The sequence below is a fragment of the Neomonachus schauinslandi genome, chromosome 4 (assembly GCF_002201575.2).
Source record: "Neomonachus schauinslandi chromosome 4, ASM220157v2, whole genome shotgun sequence".
Taxonomy (NCBI): Eukaryota; Metazoa; Chordata; class Mammalia; order Carnivora; family Phocidae; genus Neomonachus; species Neomonachus schauinslandi.
Genome location: NC_058406.1, coordinates 117,757,548 through 117,777,331, shown reverse-complemented (window position 1 = coordinate 117,777,331; position 19,784 = coordinate 117,757,548). Strand labels below are relative to the sequence as shown.

The following is a 19,784-nucleotide window of genomic DNA, read 5'->3' as shown; positions in this document are numbered from 1 at the left end:
TCATCTCCTGGACTAAAAATAACTTATAATTCTTAGCTGATACCAATTAGGTTTTTTTTTTTTAAAGGTTTTATTTATTTATTTTAGAGAAAGAGAGAGAGCCAGCACGAGCGGGAGGGGCAGAGGGAGAGGGAAAGAGAGAATCTCAAGCAGACTCCATGCTGAGTGGGGAACCCACGCGGGGCTGGACCCCAGGACCCTGAGATCATGACCTCAACCGAAACCAAGAGTTGGACGCTCAACCAACTGTGCCACTCAGGCGCCCCTAGAATTCACGGTTTTTATAGGAAAAATGCAGACAGTCTTCATTTGTGTCAAAATTGGTCATTTGTAACGAACGAAGTTTTTCTCTATGACATTAGGGTGTGTTTAACTAAGGAAAATGTTTTATTGCCTCAAGGCAGGTTCTTTTACACAAATGTATTTTTCATCATCCTTTAGAGTGCTCTTGTTTGGGACAAAGTTCTGGGTCCTATCCAGAAATAAGAAATAGAGGCAGGGCCCTGTAGAACAAATGTTAACATTTCCCCCCCCAAATGTTAACATTTTAAATATTGTTAATATTTTATCATAATTTTATTTCATTTGCATTTCTGTGGTACTAAATGGTAAATAAGTGTGATTTTGTTTTCGGAAAATCATATTGGTGTGAACATTCTTTTCAAGGGTAATTTTGTTAGCTTACACTTATTCTCTAAATTGAAAGTATGGTACAGATGGATGATCTGTAAACAAGGTTTAATTAATTGATTGGTTGATAGCAAATTGTTGGTCAGTCTGGGACATAAACCCTGTCCTTGTCTCCTGAGTAGTGCTAAGTGTAAGTCTCAGAGAGATAGGTCCTCTGTGTCTTCTTTGTCTACTCCTTTACCTGAAACACAAGAAGTTGATGGTATGCAATATTACCAAGTATTTCAGAGTTTTTGAACTTTACTGTATCAGTGTGATAGTGTGAATGCTTCCCACAGTTAGAATATATTTCTCATTTTGGCTGTATGAATTTAATCTTTAGAGCTCACAAGAGCTTTCTGTCAAAAAACGTCCCCCATGTTTATTCTACAGTATTCTACTGTACTGATGAATATGTTTTCTGTTATTTAAACAGAACTTACTTTCTTTTTTCAGTTCTGTCAGGAGGTCCATTGCCTCAAGGGCATGAATTTGAACTGTATGAAGTTAGATTTCATTGGGGGAGAGAAAACCAGCGTGGTTCTGAGCACACAGTTAATTTCAAAGCTTTTCCCATGGAGGTAAGAATAACAAATCATCTTGTAAACATCTTATTGTTTATTAAAGTATTCAGCGATTTACTGAGAATGGTTGAGTTTAGAAGTAGGTATATAGCATTTAAATTTTATCAATTTATATTAAAATAACAAAGTACTTAAGGAAATGTATGCTTGGGCAGCAAATGACACTTCCCATCAACTTTGGTGAGCTTGGAGAATGCACACGGGCGATTGGCCACAAAGGTAAACTACACTATTAAGTTTCATTTCAGTATTGTTACTGTTCTAAAAATTCTGCTGCCTCTGCGAATTCAGTAGGTCATTTTTGTAGATGCTACGAATAGATGATAAACTGAAAACCAATAACTTTTGGAGAAATCTCAACATTAGTCAAAAGTCTAGTTTAGCTCTGATTAAAATTGGTAAGTTGGTTTTATTCACCCCAGGCAATTACAGAGAGAGAGAGAGAAGGAGATTTTTAAGGTGTCATTCTTTTGTCTGAAGAATTCCCTCTCCACTTACCTTCTTAGTCAGTTCCTACTCTTTCTTCAATACCTAGTTGAAGTATCCTTTCTTCCCTGGGACTTTTTCTGAGTCCCTTCCCTAAGCAGAATTAATTGCTCCTCTTCTGTGTGCCCAGCATACTTGACACATTGGTGCCATGGCACTCATGGATTGTAACCTTCAGTGTCTACACTTTCACTGATCCTGTGGGTTCCCGTTACGGGCCAAAGTGTTGGTGCCTCTCCCCCTTCCCCCCCCAGGTGTATGTTGAATATGATGGTATTAGGAGGTGGGGCCTTTGGGATGTAATTAGGGTTAGATGAGGTCACCAGGGTGGAGTCCTCATGAATGGAATTAGTGTCCTTATAAGAGTCCAGAGAGAGCTTGCTCTTCCCTGCTCATTGCCATGTGAGGGCACGACAAGAAGATGGCTGCCTGCAATCCAGGAAGTGGGTCCTCACCAGACATCAGTTCTACCAGCCTCTTGATCTTGGATCGCTCAACCTCCAGAACTGTGAGAGAGAAATGCCGTGTAAGCCACCCCGTCAGTGGTCGTTTGTTATAATGGCCCACGTTAACTAAGCTGAAAAAAAGTCTCCCTCCCATTCTTCTCTCTTTTTTTTTAAAGATTTTATTTATTTATTTGACAGAGAGAGACATAGCAAGAGAGGGAACACAAGCAGGGGGAGTGGGAGAGGGAGAAGCAGGCTTCCCATGGAGCAGGGAGCCCGATGCGGGGCTCGATCCCAGGACCCTGGGATCATGACCTGAGCTGAAGGCAGATGCTTAATGACTGAGCCACTCAGGCGCCCCCGCATTCTTCTCTTTACACTCATCATTCATCCACTGCTGGGTACTCAAGAGACAGTCCGTGTTGGTGAACTTCAGGCGATGTCGCTGTTGGTCCAGGCCTTGTTTATGTGTCTTCCTGTAAGGACCCACAGTTCTCTCCAGGAAATAGCACTTCGGTGGCAAATAGCAGTATATTTTGGGGGCCACCGGGGTGCCGGTCTTCGTTCTCTATTGTTCCCAACTGCCTGTATCCTTAAGTATGGAATTGAACATGGCTAGATAATGTGTCCAGTCCCACCTCAGTGACTGAAAATCACTGTTGTATAATTCCTATAAGTGATATATGTACTTCATAGAATCAAGGTAGAGGAAGTATTTCTCCATATTACTTTAATTACAATTTTTAAAAAGTGCCTTTGGAATCTCAGGATATCCCTTTCATTAAAAAAGACTTGAATGCTTTTTTTTTTTTTAAGATTTTATTTATTTATTTGAGAGAGGGAGAGAGACAGAGCATGAATGGGGGCAGAGGCAGAGGGAGAAGCAGGCTCCCCTGCTTCTCCATTGTGGGGCTCGATCCCAGGACTCTGGGATCATGACCTTAACCCAGACGCTTAACCCACTGAACCACCCAGGTGCCTCAAGACTCGAGTCTTAAAAGTGAAATATTAAGTGTTTTAAGGAGGGAGGGGAAGGGGAATCGGTTGCAGTAAGTTGGGAAGCACCTGAGTATGTGATTGCGGATTGTGATAAAGGCCTTGATGAGGACAGTCAGGACTTCATACGTTAACCATCCTAGAGACGTTTTTTCCTCAGTGCCTACAGACATCCTTTCACTTGTATTACCTTAAAACAATTCTGCCCTGTCTCTGTGTCACTTCTGGTTACTGCACTGTCCTTACCCAACATGAGAAGGAAAAGCGCACACCAGGATGCATCAGAGAGGAGAGAGGACTCAAAGCGGTCCAAAACAGTGCAACCTGCAGGGTAGGGGAGGGCAGAGTGAGGGGCTGGAGGACACTGATGGGCAGGGCTGCTTTGGGTTTGAAAGACTGTTTCATCGTTTCCTCTTGACCCATCTTCAGAGAGGGAGAGATGGGAGTAATTGGGTAGGCAACAACTTCTGGACGAGAACTTAGTGGCTTTGCTTGCTACACACAGAATTTACAGCCTTGGGAAAGCTTAATTAGATTAAGCGAGTCAGTGGTGTGTGCTTTTTGCTCTGTGGTCAAATAGAATTTCCAGACCACATGTTCAGACTGGTCCTGTTACTTGGTGGCATTTTAACTGCTCTGGTCCATTAAACACAGGTAATGGTTTGTTTTGAGTAAAGATTAAATTCTGATAGGCTTTGTTTCTGCAGAAATATTTATATTTAGGATAATGGAATTACTGGCTGTAATTTTTCCAAAATAGGTGATGAATAATATTTATATTCTTTGTTATCCCAGATTATCCCTGATTCAGTCCTAGAGAAAATACTTGTATGATCATCCAGTGTTTGTTTAGTGCTCTATCCTACTGAGTGCATAAATGCAGGGGCTGTGCAGAAGTAGAGGGAGAATCTACAAGCCACGTGTTTTCTGTTTAGTTTGTTTTGCTTTGTTTTAATGGAGGCTGTGAATACTGAGCTGGGTCTTATTTTATTTCTTTTAAAGATTTTATTTATTATTTGAGAGAGAGCGAGAGAGAGCATGAGCAGTGGGGAGGGGCAGAGGGAGAGGGAGAAGCAGACTCACCACTGAGCACAGAGTCTGATGCGGGGCTCGGTCCCAGGACCCCGAGATTAAGACCTGAGCCGAAAACGGACACTTAACTGACTGAGCCACCCAGGCGCCCCTGAGCTGGGTTTTAAGGAAGAGAGGGTTCACATGGTGTGCTGAAAGAGAGAAGAGACAGACGTCACATAGAATAGTCCAGGAGGGAATGAGAAGGCTAACGTGGAGATAGGTAGGTAACTTGCCATTGGTCCCCTGGTCCTGAACTGCCCTCAAGGGCCACCTTGGAGACAAGGGCCACCTTGCCAATAGAATAGTGGAGAGTGAGGGGATCAGGTAGGTACCTTCTTGAGTATGTGATTAAAAAAAGTTTTAAGACCTTTTCCATATTTTATTTGCATTTTAAGACTAACTTTAATTTCCAGATCATATATGTGTACGTATATCCTTTTTGTTTTTAAAGATTTATTTATTTATTTGAGGGGGGAGGGGCAGAGGAAGAGAGAATCTTAAGCAGACTCCACACTGAGCGCAGAGCCCAATGCAGTGCTCCATTCCACATCCCTGAGAACAGGACCTGAGCCGAAACCAAGACTTAGCTGCTTAACCGACTGTGCCACCCCGGCACCGCAACATAACTTCGTTTTTATTGATTTTGTTTAAACTTAAATGGATGGCTTACTAAACATTATAAACAAATAATTACCATGTCTGTTACATGTAACACAGGAATGGCTTCTAACAGTAGTTCATCAACCTCCTTCAACTTTTTAAAATTACAAATACAGCAAAAACGATCCTGAATATATTTTTGATACTACTAGTAGCCAGCATCCACATCATTTCCAAAAATTAACAGTTTGTGACTTTAAACAATTTAAACCGCAGCTCTTTCGTTAAGCAAGATGGATAAAGCAGGCCACTTCTGTTTTTTCTTCTTGCAGTTTTTAGTTTTGAGAAACACACGAGCTTCCACGGCATCTGACATTCTCACTATGCTTTCATCTTGTAAACCTGGATTCTATTATTAATACTCGAGGTTTATGCTTACATGACAGTGCCTTAGCAAGAGAAAAATAAATTGTACTGCATTTTTCTTCCTGTTACCTGAAAACCTAATGGGCTTGCATGTATTAACTATATTCTTACAAATGTCTGAGTCATGTCTACCAGCTAGAATTCTTTTACTTAGTGTACAGATATTTTGCATCATGATATTTAATCAGGAAGGCAACAGGAATAGAAGGTTGCTGATTTAAGAGATCCAGTCAAACTTAGTTCTTGTGTCTTTGTCCTTCTGGTGGCCGCAGAAGCTTCATACCTTCTTTGGACATCACTAGATACTATAGCTCTTAAAGTCCAACTTCAATGCTCTATGAATTGTGCCATTTTGCTCACAGTGGTGTGCTCTGTGCATCCACCATACTACCGGAATTATTTATTTTCCCGTTAATTTTTGTTGCAAATCTAACTGATAGAGGAATTTCTGAGTATTGAGGTTCACATTTGACTTTCAGACTGTATATTCTGATTTTGTCTCTTGTCTGAGAAGACTGTCAGCTTCTTTGTGACTTCGAGGTAGCCTAACTTTGTGGCCTGTATAGCTCTTGGAAATTATGATTAATCTTTACACATGAATCGCTACTTTCATACTTCTGTGGAAGAGTGCTTCCCAGGCATTTAGATTTTATGCTGGAGCAGTAAATTAAAAAAAAAAATTAGGGGAGTCTGGGTGGCTCAGTCAATAAAGCATCTGACTCTTGATTTTGGCTCAAGTCACGATCTTGGGGTCATGAGATCGAGCCCCACGTCGGCTCTGTGCTCAGCACTGAGTCTGCTTGTGTTTCTCGCCCTCTGCCCCTCCCCCTGCTCTTTCTCTCAAATAAATAAATAAATAAATAAATAAATAAGTCTTTAAAAAAAAATTAGAGGAGGGGGAAACCAATAGTGTGGCCAAGTTTTATTTTTTCTAAATAAGAACATATTAACTGTGCTGTCCCTATCATTTTATAGAGAGAACATCTTTACCAGCTAAATGTAGGAAGGATGCAGTCTGAGAATAAACATAGACTGTAAGTTGAACAGATTCTAGCTTTTAAAAAACTCACTACGTTAGTTCTATTTTCTCATTTCACTGAAGATGAATGATAGTCTTGTCAGGATGGGCACTGGTCCTGCCCACAGACCAGCAGGAGATCATGCATGGTGGGTCTGTCTTTCTGGCCCTGCGGGCCTGAAAGTTTATAATTGGAGAGTGAACTACCAAGAAAGAGCATATTGTAGGACACATGCTTATCTTTATATTGCATATTTAAAGAGCAGCCATTGCTGAAAGGGTTCAGTGGTAACTGAGCCACATACCAGCTGTTTACGGGAAGTTGAGTGCATTAGGTAAATATTTAAAAAAAAGAAAAAGTAAGTTTGATTGTGTGCAGAGCAGGATTCTTCAGTTGCAAAGAGTCTAGGCCTTGGTTGCAAAATAGGCCAACAGAACATTGTGAAGAATGTTATCTCATGATATAGTGGCAATTCTGAATATTACATTCCCCACCCTCCAAGTCCCAGGTCTCCCAGTGATCCTTTTATTTCTCTCTCTTTCCTTTTCAGGCAAATATTAGTGTCTGCCATTTAAGTTTTCTTTTAGTAAAAATGATCTGGCCTTTTGCTTCGCTGCCTCCCAAGTCATTTGTGTATTCGCCTGACTGAAAGACATTGATCTTGTATTCATTTATTTTACTACCCTGGGAAGATACCAGGAAGAGTTTGCCTGGTTAACAGTGAAATGAGGATCTTTTCAAGTTACATTATTTCCATTATTTCCATGGATAGCTCAAGTAGAGCTTCATGTTGGTGAATCGCTTCCAAATTAGAGACTTCCATTGACTTTCCTTGACTTCAGTGAGAGAACGTGATGAGATCAGATCTATGAGATATATCATCATTATTATTATTTTTTAATAAGATATATAATTAATTTATTTTCAAAAAGGAGCTTTAGAGCTCACCCAGCACAAACTCCTGTTTAACATAGGAGAAATCTGAAGCTCCAAAAGGTTAAGGGTCACAGGGCAACTTACCGGAAGCCATAATGTATACAGCCTGGGTAGAGAAGGGGGTATTTTGCTTAATTAAATATTCCATTTAAGAAAGAATTATCCTTTAATATTGGTCTTGTCTCTAACAAGTTAGATCAAAAGAGACAACACAGCAGTCTTTGTCTCCCTACCTCCCCCCACACACCCCGGTGAGGGGCTTTTGTGTCTGCATGCACCCGCATTCAGAGGTGGGCATGTCGTACCTTGTGTAGGATTGTTGCAAAGCTGTGGCATGGGGCCCTGGCTTTACAGGCTATGAAGACAAAACTCAGTGGCTCCGTGAAGGTACAGGACTGTGGTGTCACGAAGGTGGAATCCTTGCTGCCCCCTGGGGCTTGGGGTGGGTTTAATGGATTCTGTCGTCCCCCCACTTTGCTGGGGTGCTCACCAAGGTCTGGAGGAGAAGGAGACTAGCTCAGGGTCGTACACGTAGGAAATGGCAGAGGCCACACGACACCTGTGAACTGCCTTCTTTTTATTTTTTAAATATGCAATATAAAAAGCATCAAGGGGTGCTTTTTTTGTTTCCCACTTTTGAAAGCTAATTCTTACTGGGAAAATCAACAATAGTGTTGAGATTTTATTTGCAGTGGTAGTTAATAGTTTGGATTGAGGTTGCTTTAGGAGAAGAAAAGGGAGGACGAGTAAAGACTGATAACTAAAGGAAATGATTCAAAATTTGAATGTTCAATTTCTCTGGGAAGTTTTATTATTTTGACCAGACAAAGGAACAAACGGTCAATAGAATGATTATTATGATTATAATTTGGCATCCTGGAATCTTCCACGGGGCTAGCAGAGTGAGCCTCATGAAAGACAGATGAAGGAGTTAGAATCTTGTGCTATGGCCTTCCTGTGGTCATAATTGTGGAAACTCCCTCTCACATCTGGGTAAAAAAATAAAAACAAATTTCCTGTTTCCTGAATTCTGATGAACACTTGCATTTTTACTCCATAAAAATCACAGTTCCTGCTTTGATTTAGCATGTTTATTTTCTCATTTATGAAAATGTATTTAGTGTAGAAACTTCACAGTTTACTGAATAGAAAATAAATTACAGTGTTGAACAAACAGAAATGTTCTTTTAGCTGTACCACATGATGTGGCAATCTGCCACTCCCACTTAGAAATAGAAGTGTATAAGGCCAGCTTGACCTTTGAGTAGTCTTTGAACTTACCTTTGATTTTATATTTGTAAATTTTTTTAGTAGATTTTTCTTTGTTGTTGTTTGAAGATGTATAAAATGTTTTTGGCAAACTAAATTTGAAAGAATGCTTTATATGTATATTTTTACAACGTAAGACAAATTTGTACAAAATGAAAAATTGTTTTTGTAAATGTATATGATATATAATTTAATTTATAGGTGGCTATAGACTTGCAGACTGAAAATATTTTCAATTGGGTTCTAACAGATCTAAATTCTACAATAAAACATATCTCCTTAATATGTCTTCAGATCGGGGCACCTGTGTGGCTCAGTTGGTTAAGCTTCCAACTCTTGATCTTGGCTCAAGCCATGATCTCAGGGTTGTGAGATCGATCCCTGTGTCAGGCTCCCTGCTAGGCGTGGAGCCTGCTTAAGATTCTCTCTCTCCATCTCTCTCTGTCCCTTTCCCACCCTCTAAAAAAATAGTCTTCAGATAAAAAATAGACTCTGATTTAAATATATAGTCCGTAACCAAGTGGCCATCTTTAAAATAACTCACTTCCGTCTATTCATCCATTCATCCGTCTGTTGTTTGTTCATCCATCCATCCATGCATCCATGCATCTGATCAAGTGTTTCTTTGGAATCTACTGTTCATGCTCTGGGCTAAGTGATAGGGAGATAACAATGAGTGGGAAAGACAACAAGTAGGGTTTATTACACTGGGGAAGTCCAAATGCCGTGTATGCGAGTTGTCTCCTCCCACGCCTCCCCACCCCCCCAAATCGGTGAGCGTTTAAATCAGTTGTGTTCATGACAGTTAAAGGGCATCATTCCCTCTATCCTGTCAATGCAATATGCAGACTCTGGCTGTCAGAAGCTAATTAGAGGAAGGTTTTGAAGTCACTTGTTAGAAAGCAGATACATTATTTGAGATGTAAATGATTGTCAACCAAACAAAATATTTATCGACTAGAATGTGAAAGGCACTGTTTTAGGTGTAACGCTGCTACAGGGTTAATTTAACTGCCATAACTTAACATAATTAGGCTCATTGAGACCCATGATAGGAAAGTTTTGATGGTGAGGGGAAAGTTAAGAAAGGTCTTAGGCTCTGGAAAGCTGCTGGAGAACCCAGGCCATTTATTGGTGGGACTATGTGGGAGGGGGGTCAGAGTGCTCAGGTTGGTGAAAGCTTAGGCTGGGAAGGCAGAAAAACCAGGACTGAGATCTCAGCTCTGCGACCTTGGGCAAACTACTGAACCTCTTAGAGCCTTGATGTTCCTGTCTATGTAAGGGGCTCGAAACTAGCTCAGAGGTTGGCAAGGAGTAAACCTTTTCGTATATTAGAAAGGTATTATTATCCCTATTACTATGTTATTCCTGTGATTAGGAAGAGATGGGGGGACATCAAAGGGGCAATTGTAGTTGTGATGATAAAAATCTAGTGGAAGTATCCTGAGGGGAAAACAAAAGGGTTTTTTTTTTATTGTTGTTGTTTTTTGTTACTACATAGAATATGAATGAAGAAAAAATTTGAAGTCTTTTGTTTTCTTTAAAATCCCTGTACCCCCCTTTACTTGAATATATTATCCTCTACAAGTCTGGTCAATATGATATTTCCTGAGACATCTTTTTATGATTATTATGTGTGTATATGCAGTAGAATTTATATCAGCTTATTTTGTAGTGAAAATAAAATATTTCCTGTGTCAGGTTGTTGAGTAATGGTATGATAAAACTTCTAATCAAACAAAAGAATATTAAGAGATTTTTAACTCTGTAAGATCTTAATTAGTATAAAAGCTATTTAAGTTTGTTTTGTTCTGTTTTTTATATTTAAGAAGGACCGCTTAAGGGGCGGCCCTGGGTGGCTCCGTTGGTGAAGGGTCTGCTTTCGGCTCAGGTCATGATCCCAAGGTCCTGGGATTGAGCCCCGCATCAGGCTCCTTGCTCAGCAGGGAGTCTGCTTCTCCCTCTCCCTCTGCAGTTCACTGTGCTTGCTCTCTCTCTCACTCTCTCTCTCTCTCTCTCAAAAAAAAAAAAAAAATGACCACTTAAAATGGCGCAGTGATGTTGGTAAGATAACTGTGCCCTGGCTACAGCTTTGCTGTGCTTGTATACATTTTTTTTTCTTTTAGCTTCTTAGGATGCCACGCAACAGGAGCTCCCGATGGAATCCTAGAACAACATGCCATGACCCTGTGGGAAACTGGAATTTTTGGTGCCCTGGTTTTCCAAGAGGAAGCCTGCTCTGGTGATGGGTACTGTCAGTGAGGGAGAGCCACACTCATTCCGCTTCACCGTGGGGTTTGCTGTGGGACTTTTGTGTGGCCATTTCAGCCCCATTCCTGCGCTGGTACATAAGGATAATACAGTTGCACCTACCCTTATGAAACTTAGGGAGAGACTATAAAAATTAACGGGGTTAATGCTGGAGCCACCAGCCACTTAAGTGTCTCATACGGTGGTTTAAACACAATCTGGTGTTCACTTAAAGTACTTTGTAAAAGCATTTTAAGGGCATAATTAGCTGTATTGGATGTAAATGTTGTAACTTATGACGGTATAGTTGTTGGTTTTTTTTTTTTTTTTTTTTAGAAGCCTTGAATAGAAAAGAAATCCAGATTTTAAACTGTTGAATGTAAACATTAGGTCCAGAAGGAACATTTATGCTTGTAAGGGCTGACAGATGAAAGATGAACCTATTTTCCATCAATTAATGTTTTCACTTGGGGACCCTGAGGCAAGTATGTTCTCCGAACACAGCTTAACGAGTCACTTAGAGCTCCGGGTGCTAGAGCTTATTCAGTGGAACCGATTTATTTGGCTTCAGAGTTAATGTATTTGTCGCGAGCATTCTTCGATGAGTTCTCTAAATTGATGAGTTCTCTGAGGAGATCCATAAAGGAATCCCTTTCTCCAGCCTGAGTTTTGAAGATTAGGAAATAGGGTATTATTAGAGTCATCATACAGAGAACAAAATGTCACCTGTATCGTGACTAGAATGACAGTGGAGACATAGTTCAGCGTGAAAGAGAAAAGGCTCTGCCCATTCAGTTGCAGGCAAGGGGAGGAGGTGAGAGGGAGGACAGAGCTGATAGTGGTGGGGGAGGTTCCAGGTAGGGTTTATTAGCCTGCTCTGTAAGGGTAGCTCAAATTTCAAAAGAGGAAGAAAAGAAGAGGAGTTAGTTGAAGGAGTGTGGAGGAAGAGTCCTGTTTAGGGAAAATCCCTCTTTATAGGAGCCGGGAACAGGGAAGAGGCATTTCCTGTTAATAAGACAAGACTCTTCAAAATTCTCCCTCATACTTTTTAAAATTCGATGGCACTCGACGCAGGAGACACCTACGTTTTGGGAATCAGTGGAGGAAGTTCTGTTTCCTTTTATTGTAGGTTTGCTCATTTTAACCATCTGGGACCAAATCATTCCCTTTTTGCTTGCTGCTCCTTTGTACCAAAGATAGTCACACAATTTCCCACTTTCTAGAACGAGCTGGGAGACGGAGTGAGCAAGGATTTTGATGCATGTGCAGGATTTAATTTTTTTCTTTCTAATTTACTTGGGTGGGTTTTCGCCCAACGCAACATCTCAGCTTGGGACAGTCACTGTTTAAACCAAAGCTATAGTTGTATTTACATATATAAATAACTGTTTCACTTTTCAAAAATGGTGAGCTGGTTCCAGGGCTTAGATTATTAATCCTATTCCAAATTTGGGTTGTACAGCGCTGGAACTATTTTGCAATAATTTTTAAGAACAAATGTCACTTACCCACCTTGTCACGGAGAACAGATATCACACACAGATTTTTATCAGTGGGCATTGTTTCTAATTAACTTATTACCCCTGATGTGCTTTAATGGTGCTCCCAATCTTGCTGTCTTCCAGCCGATCTAGAGCTTGCAGTGTCGGTCAGTGGCTTGGGTCTGGAATAAAGACTGTACCATTAGTAATGTCTGCTACCTTTTCCTCTGCTGAGCTCCAAGGGGTTACCTCCTTTGAGGCTTTCCGTTGTAGAGGCTGGCGTCCCCGTGAGCAAGTGAAAGGAAAGCTACGACTGGGTTTTGAGCCTCTTAGGAAGGCAAGATGGTGGAGTGGTGTGTACCATTCAGTTAGCCAACATTTGTTAGGGGTCTGTATTTAAAGCCAAACCCTGTGAGATACACAACATGTAAGACAACAGCATTTGTATTTAATGACTCTGTAGTGTTGTTGGAAGAAGTGGAATTAAGATAAAAACATGTGAAGAGATAATTGGAGGGTTAGATTTAAAACGATTCAAAACACACTTGGGGGCAGCTATTATGTATTTGCTGCTGTGTGTGGTGCTGCTATATGAAAAATAACCCAGGTCCAGAAGAAGTTCGTATTCCCAACAGGGTGACAGACCCTTTAAAAATGGCTGCTATGGGGCACCTGGGTGGCTCGGTCGGTTGGATGGCCAACTCTTGATTTTGGCTCAGGTCATGATCTTGGGGTCTTGGGATCGAGTCCTGCATCAGGCTTTGTGCTCCTTGGGGAGTCTGATTGAGATTCTTTCTCTTCCTCTGTCCCTCTCCCCCTAAAATAAATGAATAAATAAATTCTTTAAAAATGGCTATTATGTGTGAAAAAATCTTTAGAGGATAACATATAAAAGGGAACACATATCATAGAATAGTGGATTTCTGCTGGACTCAGAGAAAGCTGTGGAAAAGAATGGATTTTGGAGCTGGGCCTTGACAACTTGGTAGGAAACAAATGATATGGAAAAGGAAGAGGTGGACACAAGGCTTGTCATAAAGGACAAGTGGAATAGGGCTTGATGAGTGATTTGAAAAGGCCAATGTGCTGAGAAATGAAACTTGAGTAATTGAAATAGTCGTGGACAATTAATAGGAAAATGAGGGAATCGGAAAGTGAAGTACCACAGTAGGGAGAGGCTGATGAATTTGGGTTAATAAATGATACTATTTTAATAAGTGTCACTTGACTCAATTACATCCCTACTGCTTTTAATCCCAGAACACTCTCAAATTAGGTAAAAAAACAGCACAAGTTGGGGTTGCAGTTCCTTGAAAGGTTGTAAAGGTGCTCTCATCTGTAGGTAAGATGAAGAGAGAGAAATATTTGAAATTCTCTTTAGCCTTACACAATTTGAGTCTTTTTTTTTTTTTTTAAAGATTTTATTTATTTATTTGACAGAGAGATAGAGAGTACAAGTAGGCAGAAAGAGAGGGAGAGGGGGAAACAGGCTCTCCGCTGAGCAGGAAGCCCGATGCGGGGCTCGATCCCAGGACCCTGGGATCATGACCTGAGCTGAAGGCAGCCACTTAACTGACTGAGCCACCCAGGCGCCTCCCACAATTTGAGTCTTAATGAAAGCAGGGCTAAGCTTTCTCTACACAACAGGAGAGTGCATTACACGGAGGATTGCCAGATTTTAGTTTGTGTTTATTGTTAATTGGAGTTGATTTGTTTTCTCAGGGAAATAATTTTCAGCTTTGGGATTTTCATCCCCTCTCTTTAGTTTGATAGTCTGAAAGCATTGATCTTCACTGGGTAGCATGTATTTCTGTCCTGGTTTTCCTAGGCAACACCTAGCAGAACCTCTCCTGGTGGTGTTTTTGAAGAGACTTTCTCTTGATATCTGTGCTCCTTGGAATTGCTACAGTTTGCCCTTATCACTTGCTGTTTCCAGAGTGACTCCTCCTCCTACCTTTCCTCTGGCCATGTTATTTTTTAACATAGGTGTCTGTGCCCTGTCAGTGCCCCGATGGCTCTCAAAAGTTTCTGTATTTTAAAAATTAAAGTGGCAGAAATAGGAAGGATATTGACCAGGAAAAACATACAAGAAAGTGCATCAGGTTACGTGGATAGTTACATTTCCGTATGTCTAAATTTTATTAGAGACTTGATTTTGAGTTCGGTGCGAAACCGTATTTGTGCAAACAACACAGAATTTCGTTTTAGGTTATTAGGATTGGCATTACTGGCGTTACTGGTGTGGTGAGCCAGAAGACTCTGGAGAACTAGACTTTGTGCTTCTCGATGCCAGTCAAATTTGAACCGCCTTGACAGGAAGAATTATCGTGGTTATTTGAGTCTAACATCAGAAACATCCTGGGTGCATCTCTTATTGAGTAAATATTGAATCCTGTTGGGGACAAAGATTTGAGATACTGGCAGATGGCTTTGCCTTTCTCTTCCCAGCCCTCCTTTTTGGGGCTGGGGTTGGGGAAGATAGTAGGTGTAAAAGTGGGCTGGCCAAATACTATAATTGGGGGGGTGATAATCTTTAGTGGGCATGTACATAGTGTTATGTTTGTCAAAAAGGAATAGAGATTTTGAGCGGGAGGCTTGGGAGCACTGTGCTTTGTGAAATGACATGGGGAATGCCAGGAGGGAGAGAGTTCTGGAGGAAGGATGTTAGGGTCAACTGAAGTTGTGCTGGATTTGAGATTGGTTGAGATTTTTATATAATTAAACTCAAAGGTAAATTCTAGGAATTTTACATTTGGAAGTTTGTTTGATTTCTAATAGAATCTCAAATCCTGGCTCTAAATAAATAATAGACAAGTGAGTGTGAAAGAACAGATGGGAAAGTTCTAGGCATAGTGCCAGGTTCTGGGGAGGTAAATAAGACAGTTATGACCTTCTCCCACCTGGGGGACTTTGTCCTTGCAGTCCCCTGGTCTGGAATATTATCCACCAGAGAGGCATACAGCCTGTTCCTTTAGCACCTTTGGGTCTCTATTCAAATGTCACAAGATCAGTGAGGCTAACTTTAGCTTTCTTTAACCTGCTGTGTTTTTCTCCATTGTATTTCACAGTCATTTAGTAATATATATAGGTATTTATACATATATACCATGTACATGTAAACATATAAATATAGCGATTTTATAGCAATCTATTGTAGCTGGAGTTTAGGGGATCTAGAAATTAAGTAGCTGGAGATACGTTTTGAATGGCAGGTTGGGGACAAAGAATGGAAACTCTTGAATGTCAGGATTATACTGATACACTTTTCCTTGGTCAGATGTACGATATATACATGGCATTTCACTAAGGGCAGTGGGGATCACTGTTCTACATTTCACAGTTAAAGATTTTTTATTGAGCACTTACTATGTAGGTTGCAGGCAATTTAGGTACTAGGAACACACCAGTGACAAAGCATGCAAAAATCACTTCCCTGCTAAAACTGTACTTCTAGTGAAATCTAATAATTTTCAATGATCAGAAAGGTGCGATGCTTTGGGAAAGTCATTTTAAAAACCAGATGTAATACAATTGGGATAATGGCCTTGACAAAGAAAACAGTGTTAGAAACAGTGTGGGGAGAGAACATTCAGAGACCAAAAAGGGTTTTGATAGCTTTTCTGGAGATCAGGTGAAATGAGAAATCAGTGATTCCTCTAAGATTTGAGCCTCAGTAACTGGAAAAATGGACCTTTTAAGAAATATCAGAAAGGGGGACTGCTTTGGTGGGAAATCGTAGTGTATATTTTGATATGTTTTGAATATGACCTCCGGGGGACTGTTGTGGTGGAAAATCATGGGGTATACTTTGAAATGCCTGAATTTGACAGCTGCCTTTCCTCCAAGTGGAAATGCCCAGGAAGGGGCTCGAAATGCAGATCTGAACTCAGAAGAGAGGTCACTAACCAGGATTTATTGCAGCAGCTGATATTATTTACTTATGCATCTATTTAAATCTGGCTCTAGGTAAGTGAGTTAATATAAGAGTACATAGTATCTTCTCTTCATGCAATGTCATGGGAAAACATTTGCAGTTTTAATCACTACTGCTTATTGGTATCAGAGGAGTATGTAATGTTCCCGAGTAAGCCTAATCATGCAGTACTTTACCAAGGGGAAATTATATTCTTAATCCTAGGTAATGGCTGTTTTATGCCCTTAGTTTACGTATTACGATTGTAGCTGTCATAGTAGCATATGTTGTCTTCATCCACATCAATAATTAATCCATTCTTGAAACTTACTAAGCTACTCACCTCAGTAATAAACTACTGATAAAATCCACTGCTTATTATTAAGAAATACTAATGTGAGCATAAGAGATTTAGGACTGGATTTATACTCCTGAAATTGCTGCAGCTGATGATACATTTTCTGCTCACTGATAACTGGTTTACATTTTTCATAGTATTAAAAATAACGATGTAGAAAATGCCTGTTAGAATATTTTTGTGAAAAGCTCTGTGAGAGCAAAAAGTTCCATCCACTTTTGTGTATTCTTAGACGGAAATTTATTTTCAGGAAATATTCCATTTTGTCTACCAGAAGCCCAAATTTGAATTGTAATAAAATTTTTCTTTTATTTATTAAGTTATTCGGCTATGTATACATCGAGGAGATTTGATGTAAGAAACCAACGGAGTGCTTTTGTTTAGCATCCTCCGTCTCTTTTAGACGAGTGTCTTGGTTTCAGGCAAGTAATAGGAGACACAACAAAGAAATGATCAGACACTTCCCTTCCACATTACAGAAAGTCCCAAAGGGCAGTTCCAGGGTTGGTTAATTCAGCTGCTAAGCCATATTTCTAAGGGTCAGTTGCTTTGTTTTTCTGCTAAGGCATTTTAGGAGTTCGGCTTTTCGCCCTTGTTCACTCATCATTGCAAGATGGCTGTATCACCTCTAAGTGTCACATCCTCACAAATTAGTGATTAAAAGTTGTATTTTCCTGCATTAAAAAATCGTTTTACAGAGATAAAATTTACATACCATAAGATTCACCCATTTAAAGCATACAGGTCGACGGCTTGAGTATATTTATAGTGTCGCACAGCCATTACCCTGGTCTACTTTTATTATTATTTTTTTAGATTTATTTATTTATTTATTTGAGACAGAATGAGAGAGAGCACATGAGAGGGGGGAGGGTCAGAGGGAGAAGCAGGCTCCCTGCCGAGCACGGAGCCCGATGCGGGACTCGATCCAGGGACTCCAGGATCATGACCTGAGCCGAAAGCAGTCGCTTAACCAACTGAGCCACCCAGGCGCCCCCTGGTCTACTTTTAGAACACTTCCATCACCCCAAAAAGAAAAAGTTACTCCCCATCCCCTACCCCCCACCCCTCGCCCTAGGCAACCACCAATCTGCTTTCTGTCTCTATAGACTTTCCGATTCTAGACATTTCATATAAATGGAACCACGCGAAGTTTTCAAGGTTCATTTATTCATGTTGTAACCTGTATCAGTACTTTATGACTTTTATTGCCGGAAAGCGTTCCATTTGTATGGATATGCCACATGCTCTTTATCTGCCAGTTGATGGATACTTAGTTTGTTTCCACTTTTTAGCCATTGTGAGTAACGTAGCTGCGAACGTTTGTGTACGAGGTTTTGTGCTGACACACGTTTTCATTTCTCTCGGGCATATACGTAGGTGTGGCACTGCTGGGTCCTAAGGTAGCTCTGGGTTTAACATTTTTGGAATGGCTCATTTGTTTCCCAAAGGGGCCGCATCATTTCACTAGTCCCGAGAGCACTGTATGAGGTTGTCAGTTTTTCCACATCCTGGACAACACTTGTTATTGTCTGTCTTTTTGTATAGCCATTCTAGTGGATTTGAAGTGGTATCTCATTGTGGTTTTGTTGCATTTCCCTGATGACTAGTGATGTTGAGCATCTTTTCATGTGGCTGCTTGCCATCCATATGTATTATGTTTTCATTTTGTTGAAGGTGTTGCTTGATGTCCAAAACTTTTTGATTGGGATGAAATCTAATTTACCAAATTTTTTCTCTTACTAGCTGTGCTTTTGGTGCCATCTCTATTTTTTACAGTAAAAACATTTTTATAAGTAAATGATTATATGCACAGAAAGGTTGCCCAAACCACAAATAGACAGTTCGTTGCATTTTCAGAAAGTAAACATAACAGAAATAACCAGTAGCCCAGAAGCTCCCTTCATGGTTCCTACAAGGTTAACTGTGATCTTGACTTCCAGCATCAAAGATAAATTTTGCCTGTCTTGGGATTTTATATAAGTTGAGTCATAGCAGTTGTTATTTTGTGTCTTAGATTTTTAAAATTCTGCATTACGTTTATAGAATCTTCTACACCAGTGGTGTGTACTTTATGTTTGCTTAATTTACTTTCATTATATGAATTTTCCACAGTATGTTTCCACTGCTGACAGACATTTGGATTACATTCAGAATCTTGTCTGTCAGGATAGAACTTCTGTGAATATTCTAGCCGTCTGGTGCTCATACACTTACAAGGGTAGCCCGGCCTGGATTGTAGGAAAGGCATAGTGCAGCATGGTGGATGCTGCCGAGCAGTTAACCAAAGTGTTTGCCATCATCCATGCTATTACCAGTCTTAGGAATTCCAGAAGTCTTCCTCACCCCTACCATCAGTCAGAATTCCCCTCCCGTATCATTGTCCAGAGTTTCTGTACATGCACGTTCCTGACACAGTCATTTCAAGGTCAATGACAAGGCTGTAATTCTTAGCTTAATCAGGTTCACCCTGTGGGGCTGAGGGGGGTGGTCTAGCCTTCCCATAAGCACTTGGCCTCCTGATACGTATATGCAATTGAGGTTCTGTCTGCATGGAGGGTAGGATAGGGGAACAGATGGCAAGTGGAATTTGGTTGTGTCTGCTGAAAGTAGGAACATACATTCAGACCAAATAGAGGACTACCAGAAAAGTGGCTTTTTGCCCCACAAGACACCTCTTCTGGAATTATTTTCAAAATTTAACAGGCCTTTGGTTTTCAGTTTAGCTAAATATAGTAAGTCCTCAATAAATATGTTCTATAGTGATTATGCTTTTCTCATTTTCATTTGTATTTTTCTAACATTACATTTTCATTAGGCGTGCTATAATAAATTGAATGTCGACCTTTGTACAGGGTAGTGAGTCCTCACTCTTACCTTCATCACAGTGCCTTATTGAAAATGTGCTGGGGAGTGCCCACTATAAAGTAGTTACCATTTTCCCCACAGAAACAGGGTTTCCATTAAATTTTCATTCTTGTTTAAGGCTTAGCTGCAAGTTAATTAAAAATCTCACATATGGTGTTCTGTAAAAGCAAAGGTAATAAAGTAACTCTACACCTGTAGAATAATTTTAGATAGCAAAATTATGTTCTGGGTTATGTTACTGTCAAGCAAGGAGGGGTCCTTGCTTTTCTAAGGGGCCCATCTCTAAGACTGCATGTACACACAAAAATACAGTTTTACTTACTGATACATTTCACTGGTCTAAAACAAATATTCTGGGAGCCTGGGTGGCTCGGTTGGTTGGGTGACTGCCTTCGGCTCAGGTCATGAT

The 19,784-nt window shown here is 40.4% G+C and overlaps 1 protein-coding gene across 1 annotated transcript in view; it reads left to right on the top strand.

Annotated features, from left to right (window-relative positions):
• The window catches only part of CA8 (carbonic anhydrase 8), a 91,532-nt gene that overhangs the window by 11,397 nt on the left and 60,351 nt on the right, over positions 1–19,784 (top strand). The window contains exon 3 of the mRNA XM_021688351.2: positions 1,126–1,250. Within this exon, the coding sequence (XP_021544026.1) occupies positions 1,126–1,250 (125 nt within the window). The remainder of the gene's footprint in view (positions 1–1,125; positions 1,251–19,784) is intronic.